This window comes from Schistocerca americana, chromosome 3, assembly GCF_021461395.2.
Source record: "Schistocerca americana isolate TAMUIC-IGC-003095 chromosome 3, iqSchAmer2.1, whole genome shotgun sequence".
Lineage (NCBI taxonomy): Eukaryota > Metazoa > Arthropoda > Insecta > Orthoptera > Acrididae > Schistocerca > Schistocerca americana.
Window position 1 is genome coordinate 688,652,506 of NC_060121.1, and position 12,352 is coordinate 688,664,857.

Here is a 12,352-nt window from a genome sequence, read left to right on the forward strand (position 1 = left end):
TCTTCTCCGAGGTCGGCTTCTACCAGTTTTTCGATTCGTCTGTAAACAATTACTGTTAGTATTTTGCAACCGTGACTGATTAAACCAATAGCTCAGTAATTTTCACACCTGTGAGCACCTGCTTGTTTTGGGACTGGAATTATTATATTCTTCCTTAAGTCTGAGGGTATTCCGCCTGTCTCATACATCTTGCTCACCGGATGGAAGAGTTCTGTCATGTCTGGCTCTCCCAAGACTATCAGTAGTTCCAACGGAATGTTGTCTGCTCCCGGGGCCTTGTTTCGACTTACGTTCTTCACGCAGTATGTTTTCTATATCTCCCATGTCATCTTCATTTACGCCCTCTTCCATTTTCACAATATTGCTCTCAAATATAGCGCCCTTGTACAGACCCTCTATATACTCCTCCCACCTTTCTGCTTTCCCTTGTTTGCTTAGGACTGGTTTATCCATCCGAGCTCTTGATATTCATACAGGTGGTTCTCTTTTCTCCAAAGGTCTCTTCAGTTTTCCTGTAGGCGGCATCTGTCTTGCCCTAGTGATATATGCTTCTATATCCTTACCTTTGTCCTGTAGTCATTCCTGCTTAGCCATTTTGCTCTTCCCGTCGATATCATTTTTGAGACGTTTGTATTCCTTTTCGCCAGCTTCATTTACTGTTTTTATATTTTATTCTTTCATCAATTAAATTCGATATCTCTTGTGTTACCCGACCATTTCTTCTAGTCCTTGTCCTTTTGCCTACTTGATCCTCTGCTGCCTTCACTCTTTCATCTCTCAAAGCTACCCATTCTTCTTCTATTGCATTACTTTCCACTGTTCTTGTCAATCATTCCATAATGCTCCCTCTGAAGCTCTCTACAACCTCTGGTTCTTCCAGTTTATCCAGGTACTATCTCCTTAAGTTCCAATCTTTCTTCAGTTTTAGTCTACAGTTCATAACGAATAAATTGTGGTCAGTGGTCGTACAATTTAATGCCAGGTTTCTAAATCTCTGTCTAATAGTTATACAATCAATGTGAAACCTTCTGGCGTCTCCAGGTTACTTTCACGTATACAACCGTATTCTTAAACCAAGTGTTAGCTATTGTGGTCAGTGGTCGTACAATTTAATGCCAGGTTTCTAAATCTCTGTCTAATAGTTATACAATCAATGTGAAACCTTCTGGTGTCTCCAGGTTTCTTCCACGTATACAACCGTATTCTTAAACCAAGTGTTAGCTATGATTCAATTATGCTCTGTGCAAAATTCTACCAGGCTACTTCCTCTTTCATTATTTACACCCAGTCCATATTCACTTTCTAATTTTGCTTCATATCCCTTTCTACTGTCGTACTCGAGTCCTCCATGACTATTAAAATTTCGTTCCCCTTAACTCTCTAAATAATTTCTTTTATCATATCATAAATTTTTTCAATGTCTTCATCATCTGCGGAGCTAGTTGGCGTATAAACCTGTACTACTTTGATAGGCATGGTTTTCGTGTCTATCTTGGCTGCAATAATGCGGTCACTATACTGTTTGTGGTAGCTTATCGGCTATCCTATTTTTCATTCATTATTAAACCTGCTCCTGCATTACCCGTATTTGATTTTGTATTTACAACCCTGCATTCACCTGACCAGAAGTCTTGTTCCTCCTGCTACTGAACTACACTAGGTCCCACTATATCTAACTTCAGCCTAGCCGCTTCCCTTTTTAAAACTTCTAACTTTCCTGCCCGATTAAAGGATCTGACATTAGATGCTCCGATCCGTAGATCGTCAGTTTTGTTTTTCCTGATAACAACGTCCTCCTGAGTAGTCCCCTTCCGGAGATCCGAATGGGGTACTATTTCATCTCCGGAATACCTACCCCAGAGGACGGTGTCATTATTTAACCACAAAGTAAAGCTGCATGTTGTCTGGAAAAATTACGGCTGTAGTTTCCCCTTGCTTTCAGTCGGTCATAATGCCAGCACAGCAGTGCTGTTTTGGATGTTGTTGCTTGTCAGTTCAGTCAATCATACAGACTGTTGCCCCTGCAACTGCTGAAACGGCTGCTGTCCCTCTTCAACAACCATTCCTTTGTCTGGCCTCTGAAGATACCCCCCCCCCCTCCCCCCATTGTGGTTGCACCTACGTTACGGCTATCTGTTTTGCTCAGGCACGCAAGCCTACCCACCAACAGCAAGGTCATAGGGGGGGGGGGGGGGGGGAGGGGGACATGCGGCTGTACGCCTAGGAGGTCCTACACGATATTATTAGGACGTACCCCATGACTTTTGTCAATTCAGCGTGTTTTTTCCTTGGAGTCTATCCTGGATGTAATAAAAGCAATAATATTACCTCAGTTGATAATATTTCATACAGTTCAGTAATGTGGAAGGTAGCAGAAACGAAAGAAGTAATTTCAAAACTTGGACGTTAATGTGAAGAAACATGGCAGAGATGCAGTTGGAATTGAAAATACAATCATAAAACAAGAGAATAAAGATGCTCGACCTTCTACACATTTGAGTAAAAAGTAAATGAGTTACAAGGAGGTCCCGTGTTGCCCATTTGTATAACGACTGGGTGGTCAGGCGTGTCGCGTGAAGGGAATGCCGGCAAACCTTGTCTATCCGACGGCGTGACAGTCGAGTGCGGTACAAGTAAGATACGGTATGTTACTGCATTCGACCGCGTCGAGATAGCGGGTGCAGGACACGTAGCGCATTCGACTAGAGCAAAAAAATGATAAAATCATGCACAGCTACCAACTGACTGGCGACCACCTACAATGAAAATTATGGCACAGGAAAGTTAATTACTTAAAACACCGACCTGAGGCACTTAAACTGAGTTAGTAACACGTAACTTTGGTAAAGGAAGGGTCGTGGAAAGGACTGATTCAGAAAATGGAAAAGAAAAGTCCACATCATCTTCAGTGAAAGGAATGAAATAGGAATTTTGCTGTTAATCGCCAAGAGAGTGGAGAGAGTGGATAGATGCAAAGGGTACACTGGAAGTGCCTACAAAGTGACATGATAGAAGATGCAATGGGAGTCGATATGGAAAACATAGGGGATTCAACAGAGCTTTGGAAGAGTTGCAATCAATAATACGGAAGGTATAGATAACACCAAGCCAACGGCCTTGCCGCAGTGGATACACCGGTTCCTGTAAGATCACCGAAGTTAGGCGCTGTCGGGTGTCGCTGGCACTTGGATGGTTGACTATCCAGGCCGCCATGCGCTGTTGCCATTCTTCGGGGTACACTCAGCCTCGTGATGCCAATGCCGGTCAAAGAAAACCATCAAAACGACCGGGAGAGCAGTGTGCTGACCACACGCCCCTCCTATCCGCATCCTCAACTGAGGATGACACGGCGGTCGGATGATTCTAGAATTATAGCACTATCAGCTTAACATCTCATGTATCAATGTTACTGGCAGGAATGACATACAGAAGAATGGAAACGAAAATTGGGGGTCTGTTACCTGACGACCAGTTTTGCCTGAGGAAAGGTAAAGGCACCTGCGAGAAACAGTTCTGTTGTTGCACTTGATAATAAAACCGACTTGATGAAAATTGAGACACTTTCGCAGGATTCGTCGACCTAGAAACAACGCTCGACAGCTCAAAACGGATCAAGATGTTTGAAATTTTCAACAAATAGATGTAAGTTGTGGGGAAGGCGACCATAAAATGTAGGGAACCGTACAGGAACAGTAAGAGTGGAAGAGAGGGGTGGTAGTAATGGGATTAGCGGTAAACTTAACAACAAAGGAATGGAGGATCACAGTGTAAACGAAATGAAGGACTTCTGATACCTTGGAAGCAAAATAACACATGGCAGACGAAGCAATGTGGACACAAAAATCAGAGTAGCAAAGGCAGAAAAGGCATTCCTGGGCAAAAGATATCTACTAGTACCAAATATTGGTCTTAGTATGAGGAAAAAAAAATTCGGAGTGTGAGTTTGGAGAACATACTCGTAGGGAAGTTCAAAAATCGTTCAAATGGCTCTGAGCACTATGGGACTTAACTTCTGAGGTCATCAGTCCCACAGAACTTAGAACTACTTAAACCTAACTAACCTAAGGACATCACACACACCCATGCCCGTGGCAGGATTCGAACCTGCGACTGTAGCGGTCGCGCGGTTCCAGACTGTAGCGCCTAGAACCGCTCGGCCACCCCGGCCGGCCGTAGGGAAGTGAATCGTAGACTGCGGGAAAGACGGAAGAGAATTGAAGCTTCTGAGATGTAGTGATGTAGAAGGCTGTTGAAAATAAGATGTACTGATAAGAAATGAAGAGGTTCTCCGCAGAATATTGAAGGGAAACCACGATGTGATGGTAGGATATGTGTTAAAACATCAAAGAATAATTTACATCATACTAGAGAGGCTACAGACGTTAAAAGCTGTTGGCCAAGACAGAGAGGCGACTACAACCAAGAAATAATTGACGATGTTGGGTGCAAGTACAATTCTGAAATGTAGAGCTTGGCACAGGAGAGGGAACCACTCAAAAGGTGGAAGAAAAAAATTGATAAGAAACAGCACTGATGAATTAAATACTGCATCAATGCTGAACTCTATTATCATGCCCGTTTCCTTTTATCGTTACGCTAACACGGGCTTTAGATAAAAATTCAGCTTGTTATTCCCAAGACGTGTACTACCCATTTACTTTTGTACGTTTGCCATGTATCTAGATTATTTATGTAGTTCACACCTCTAGATTAATTTTTTAGTTTGTTATTATTATTTTACATGCTACGAATTAATGCATGTGAAACACAAACCATGTGAAACATTTATGTTTAGATCTGCTTTTGAAATGTGCGCCGTATCCAGCACAGTATCTTAGATACTAGGTGGTTATAACCAAAGTGGAACTACTCATGGAGGTCCAGTGTGGGCTGCAACAATCGTGTGGCGTGGAACTTTATAGACAAGCTAATGCGTTAATGTGGAACCGATTTAGGCTGGAAAAAATTAGTTCCAATTTTGGCCACCTTGCGCTATATAGAATCTCGTCGACGACTCCGATGCCCGTGTTAAACAAATTGTGTAAGTGGTAGTTAACAATAAAATCGAAATCATACCATTCTCACCTATTTGATCTTTACTGCCCTTGTCCCGTTTCTAGTCCATTACTTTTGGAAACAATTCTATACGTCTTTCTTGCATTCATAGCGCCAGATTTGCTCCTGTTGGCCAATTTGGGAACTTATTATTTTCTTCCAGCGAAAATCGCTTCCGCATTGTTGCAATAGAATATCCACCAAGTTTCGCTGCCATGCGATAATTACAGCCCACGCTGAACCTCTGTGAGAAACTACGCTTTAACTATAGTCATCGGGTACTTTTATCAATTTGTGTCATTAATTACTAGTAATTCTTTCGTTACTAATTATGAACGGCCTTTTAATCTATATTATTTTTCACTGCAGTTCGTGTCTACTGAGTGGACGAACTGTGCTTGCAAACTGTCTTGTGCAGGCATCTTTCCAGATGCAAACTGTTCTCCCTCGTTTGCAGGCCTCTTCCACAGAGCCATTTCCCAGAGCGGCGTGTCAACAACGCCCTGGGCGGTACCGGAGCCTGGAGCGCTGGAGAAGGCGCGCAAGGTGGCGGCCATGGTCGGCTGTCCCACGGAGCCGAACGCCGCGCTGGTCGACTGCCTCAGGACCGTCGACGACTCCACGCTCACCGCCACCGAGATGAGCTTCTTAGTTAGTATTTCTATTGCTGTTTTATTCGCTGATTCCAAAGAAGACTTGGTTCACTCCATTCCAATTTAAAGTACAGTGTGACGGCCACCTGCCCGGAGTATTGCAGGCCGACCAAGGAAGCCGCGCCTGCCGGGCGAATGGGTCCTGCGGGACCGCACTATGGCCCCTTTTCTTTTTGAGGGTTTTAGCCTGAAGGCCATACAGAGATACGCGCCTCATTCGAGCAGTGAAACAGGCATCACGAGTGTAACAGGGAAATTTGCGAAAGCAACAACAGCAAGAGTGAATTATTCAATTCAACAAGTGTTTATTTACGATTCGTATGTGTGTACAGAATCTGCATGCACTGTTCGGAGATTGTTTGAACAGAAGTTTCCAGGTGTCCGAGTTCTGAGTCGTGATGTAGTTCACAAATCAGTAAATAAATTTCGTGAAACGGGAAGTGTTCCAGACAAGAAGCGTAAACGATGATGTACAGTGATCACTGAAGCTCGTCTCGATAATATTGCATAACGCCTGGAAAATTCCCCTAAAACGTCTCTTAGACATCTTTCGCAGCAAACACAAATATCGTGCACATCTGTACAAAGAGGTGCTAAGCTGCTTGGGCTAAGGCCCTATAAAGTATTTGGTGAAGGCTGTCGGTCTTGCTTACGAGATGAAGGCAGAGCTCACCATCTGCAGCATCGTTGACAGAACCGACTGCGGACCTTTGGTGCAGAGCCGGGTGGAGGGTCTGAATCAGAGGCTCAGACGGTTTTGCGACCGTGTTGGCTGCAGATTCCTTGACTTGCGCCATAGGGTGGTGGGGTTTCGGGTTCCGCTGAATAGGTCAGGAGTTCACTACACTCAGCTGGCGGCTACACGGGTAGCGGAGGCTGTGTGGCGTGGACTGGGCGGTTTTTTAGGTTAGAAGGCCTCGGGAAAGTACGGGGTGGGCTGCAATCTCAAAGGGTGCATGGCAAATACAGGACGTGCTTGAATCAAGGAACAGTCGGAATTGTAGTTGTAAATTGTTGTAGTTGTGCTGGGAAAGTCCCTGAGCTTCAAGCGCTAATAGAAAGCACAGAAGCTGAAATCGTTATAGGTACAGAAAGCTGGCTAAAGCCTGAAATAAGCTCTGCAGAAATTTTTACGAAGTCTCAGACGGTGTTCAGAAAAGATAGATTAGGCAGAATTGGTGGTGGAGTGTTTGTGTCTGTCAGTAGTGGTTTATCTCGTAGTGAAGTCGAAGTAGATACTCCGTGCGAATTGGTATGGGTGGAGGTTATACTTAACAGCCGAACTAAGTTAATAATTGGCTCCTTCTACCGACCCCCAGACTCCGATGATATAGTTGCGGGACAGTTCAGAGAAAATTTGAGTCTCGTAACAAATAAGTTCCCCACTCATACGGTAATAGTTGGTGGGGACTTCAACCTTCCCTCGATATGTTGGCAAAAATACTTGTTCAAAACCGGTGGTAGGCAGAAAACATCTTCCGAGATTGTCCTAAATGCTTTCTCCGAAAATTATTTCGAGCAGTTAGTCCACGAACCCATGCAAATTGTAAATGGTTGCGAAAACACACTTGACCTCTTAGCCACAAACAATCCAGAGTTAATAGAGAGCATCATGACTGATACAGGGATTAGTGATCACAAGGTCGTTGTAGCTAGGCTCAATACCGTTTCTTCCAAATCCAACAGAAACAAACGCAAAATAATTTTATTTAAAAAAGCGGATAAAGTGTCACTTGAAGCCTTCCTAAGAGACAATCTCCATTCCTTCCGAACTGACTATGCAAAGGTAGACGAGATGTGGCTCAAATTCAAAGATATAGTAGCAACAGCAATTGAGAGATTCAAGGTTAAGTTTTGTGAATGGGTTTTACAACAACTGCGTGACGGTGAAATGGATCCTTATCTCATTCTGTTTTCAGACGAGGCTTGGTTCCATTTACATGGGTATGTTAGTTCCCAAAATCGTCGACATTGCAGCCCTGATAGGCCTATTGTTCTTCTGGATGAACCCCTTCATCTTCAGAAAATAGGGGTGTTGTGCGCAGTTAGTAGTGACAGAATAATAGGCCCAGGTTCAGTTACAGCTGAAAGATATGTGCAAAAGTTTTTGCGACTTTTGTTTGATAGAGGGAAGGAGAACGAAGCTTTTTATTTTTCTTTCAACAGGATTCGTCAAGGGCTCTTAACGCCCAATGTTTCGTGCACGCAATTCACGATATGTTCGATGAAAGAATGATTACTAATTATATCTGGCCGGCTAGAAGTCCGGATTTAACTCCGTGCGATTTTTATTTGTGGGTTGTACTGAAGTACCCACACACAATAGAGGAACTGAAGGATAATATCCGTGAATCAATTAATTCAGTACCTCAGAGAGAATTGCGTCATGTGATGAATAATTTCTTGAGTAGATGTCAGAAATGCGTGGAAAATAATGGCAGGCAGTTCCAGCATCTCCTTGTGCGACATGCGTCAGTACAAAATTTATTTGGTTATATTTTAAAGGTAGTCATGTTATAGCACAGCAGTAGACGGGCGACACGGCTTCTGATCGTAGGGCAACGGAGCGCTCGCTGCCTGGCATATATTGCGCCGCACAGGCAGTTGTCAGATAAATGGAACACCCTACAGAACAACTCGTCTGAGCCAAACAACTGCTTAATAACTTGTGTGTCCGTGTTTGGAACGAAATACATCACTGGCTTTGTGTATCAAGGACCCGACAGTTTGATCGTAGGTTTGTTGAGGTACGTGGAATTACATGTCTAAGTCAAAGGTCATGTTATTCGCGTAAATCGGTTCCATAGGATTTACATCGTGCGAATTTGGTCGTCGATGCATCAACGTGAGTTCACTGTAATGCTCCTCAAACCACTGCCAAGATGCTACTCCAGGAGGGTGTAAAATGCATGTGCGCAATGGAAAATATTGAATACTAAAGTGATGATTTGGTCCTGTCCGACTACCCCCTGAAGCAGATCTTAGGATCTCTTAATGCTCTTTAACATATAAATTACAACCTAAACATAAATGAATGATCAGGGCAACTAATACTACTAAATGATAAACGTTGTTTCTCATTATACATTTATTGTAGATTAAAAAAAACCTTTATAATACAATTTTCTATATTCCCTGACTAAAAATTGCTGATCAATTGCCCAACTCTGCCCCTTTTTATAGCCACGCGATCTAACATAAATAACGCGAAATGACTGACATCATCTACGTACCAAACACTAGAAGACACTACTTTCAAAGATGATCTGCAGTGGTGTGGAACCTCAGTGGAAATAAACTAGCGTGATCACAGCTGTTTAGCTTTACAGCCCTGATAAGCTGAAGCAACCGTATGTAATGCGTCTGGTGCGTCGGAGTAATGGTTCTCGTACACGTATGCGACGATGGAAGAACTCCCGCCACAGAATAAAACTCTTTCAAACACTAGGACGGCAGAAGGCGGTCCTCTGACTAGCATACTCTAACACTTTCTCTTCTCTGTGTTCTACAAACGAGAAACGCGAACTCCCAGCCACAAGGACGGAGTTCAAATAAAGTCTCAACGTATGTATAGGCAGAAGGAGTGCTATCAATCACCGAACGCTGCGTGCTCAACGACGGCTTCCAACCCGGAGGCGAAGTCCAGAATAGTATAATTTCGCAACAGTACAGTGCGTAACCTATCTATCCATAACACTCATGAGCACAAAGATACCAAGTCCGTCTGTACCAACAAAGCTGATAGCGACTGTCACACACGGGCGCTCAAAAGACCTCTTCCTCTCCAACGCTGGCTTCCCAGCAAGACTCGGATCCCCTCCCTCGTAACTGCAGAAGGCGAATGATCTGCACGAAACTCTGGAATATTCTCCCTCTCTACAGATTCTTGAGAAAGCCTACCTACCATATTTTAGTCTTTTATCGTCCAGTGCCGAAAGTTTGCGAGGAAATACTTATATTCATACAATGATACGCTTCTGAGTAAAAATCCTTGGAAATAACCCAGCCCGTGTGATTTCTGAGGTGACACTTACTCGTTCCTCTCAGCTGCGTTCAAGATTTATAGAGTTCCCGGTTATCCTTCCGGCCTATCTACAACACTGGCCAGCCGCCACTGTATTGTGTTTCCGCGCCCATGTGTCCAGACTGCCTCTCTCGCTACTTCCTGTGTCAGGCAGGACCAACACACCTGTGCGGGCTTTTCCCACCCAGGTCTCGAGTACTGCCTGCCGTTTCATCTCCACTGGCTTTCCAACCTCTACTAGTATAGGCAATCATTCATTACGCCATTTTGATAATAAAGACACTCCATTATATTATCCTACACTCATCTGACCAGAAATCCTTATCTTCTTTCCATTTCACTTCACTGACCCCCACTATATGTAGACTGATCCTTACATTTCGCTTTTCAGATTTTCTAGCCTCCCTACCACGTTCAAGCTCCTGACGTTCTACGCTCCGATTCGTAGAACGTTATCCTTTCGTTCATCATTCTTTTTCACATGGTCACCTCACCTTACCCTTGGCAGTCCCCTCGTGGAGGTCTGAATGGGGGACTATTCCGGAATCTTTGGCTTATGGAGAGATTAACAATTACGGGCCACATGTCCTGTGTGTACACATTATGTTTCTCTAATGCAGTGATTCAAGTTGCCTTCTGCATCCTCACCCCTTTGATCACTATTGCATTTTCTGCCTTTAGGGACAATTTCCCACCCAAAGGAATGGAGAGTGCCCTGAACCTCTGTCCGCCCTCTTTGACAAGGCCGTTGGCTGAATGAGAGTGATTTCTTATGCCGGAAGTCTTCAGCTGCCATTGCTTATGGCTTTTGCAAAAATTTAAGCGGTGGCGGGACTTACAGCGTTTTGGGTGCTCGTCAAAGATGCTTTTTTTTTTTTCGAGGGCAGTTAATCCTCAGATGGAACGCGCTGAGATACCGTGCCGGTGACCCCTAGACCACGCATGCTCATTCTCAATTTTAGATTAAATAAATGAACAGCGAAACTTACACGCATGCCTCAAAAGTGGAGTCAAACGGAAAGACTTGCATCCAGCTATGAGCCTTTTGGTATTCATTAATTAATTAAAGATTCATTCAGATGCGATACATCAAATAAGTTCCGTGTCTCGCGATACTAGTCTGTTTTTGGTAAGGTTTTAGTGATACACCTCACTGCTCTAATTACTTGGGATGTAGTTCTAATAACGTACGTTTTTTTATATGAACACACGGTGATCTCATTTTGGAGTAGGTGGAGTTATATTAGACACGAAGTGAGAAGAACAAGCTTTAAGATCGCATTGGTGAAAAGCGTCATGCAACATAATGTTTTCATTAACTCTTTATTAAAGCATATTTCACATCAATAAAGACTTATGATGAAGGTATACAAAACTAATGCGACGTAAACAATACATTTTTGTGCGATACAACAAAAAATTAAACTTGGAATTAATACTCTCATTCCTCTGTTAATTTATTTTATTTAAGGTACTTTGTAACTCCGACACTTCTGGTAAAGCAGTGAGGTCGTAAGAAAGGCAATAGGTGACTCTCGTTCCTTTATGAACCGTTTACAAAATAAAACAAGTCAGCATCTGATTGTTCCAGTTACTATTACAGTTCAAATGATACATGACATGTGTGACTAGTTGTTATGATGAAGTCATGATTATGGTCTATTTCTATTCCAGGAGTGGTTCATCTGTCCTCTAATACCATTCCGAGCAGCAATAGAAGGCGAGGGGGAAGATTCATTTCTGCCTAAACATCCGGGAGACATGGAGCCCCATACAGCCGTACCGTGGCTAACTGGAGTCACAATAGAAGAAGGATACTTCCATTCAGCATGTAAGGCTTCTTTACTTCATACTATAGCAGTAATGATTCTGATGACCTGCGATGGAATGTGTAAAGTTTACTTTAAGTACTGAGATATTTAAGGCTGGAAATGAAAGATCTACAATACTAGAGGAGAAAATATGCAAGTCGATGTTAAAGTTCAGTTTCGTTGAGGTCCAAACAGTGAAAATAGTTTGTTTCTGGGAGTAAGTCCTGTGCAGATTCCTTTACGTGGTTTTTAAAATCGACATTACGAGTTTCCACGAATATCATCAGAGGCAAAAGAGAAACTCCCCACAAAAAAATTAAAATAAATAAATATTATTTGATTAATGATTCTAATTTTTGTGTAACCTTAGAACAAAATTGGTTCCCATTTATAACCTCCCTACAGAAATTCATTCACATTTAACCTCCACACAAAATTTGTTTCCCATTTAATGTACCCACAAAATTCTTTTCTCATTTAATGTAAGCTCGAAACAGAAAAATTCCTAAACCTCGTAATAAAAAAAAATCAGTAACCTGGTAAATTTTGGACGACAGCAGTGCTGCGTCATGGCCCTGTGAGATCATTCTGAATAAAAAGCAAAAATTCTTACCTTAATAAAGTCGCCAACTATCTGCTCTTACAATAGCTTTTTCCGGCACAGCTCTGTGCAACGCTGGCCTATAGATTTGTCATTTATGAAAGGAAGCAACTGATTTTTCTATTGCAACAATAGGAATGATCATGGATTGAAGATATCTCTACCTTTTTTACAACTAATAAACATATCAAGGAGTGAAATAAAGCAC

The 12,352-nt window shown here is 42.8% G+C and overlaps 1 protein-coding gene across 1 annotated transcript in view; it reads left to right on the forward strand.

The window, feature by feature from the left end:
- The window catches only part of LOC124606314 (juvenile hormone esterase-like), a 136,851-nt gene that overhangs the window by 64,494 nt on the left and 60,005 nt on the right, over positions 1-12,352 (forward strand). The window contains exons 5-6 of the mRNA XM_047138296.1: positions 5,513-5,706; positions 11,407-11,563. Of these exons, the coding sequence (XP_046994252.1) occupies positions 5,513-5,706; positions 11,407-11,563 (351 nt within the window). The remainder of the gene's footprint in view (positions 1-5,512; positions 5,707-11,406; positions 11,564-12,352) is intronic.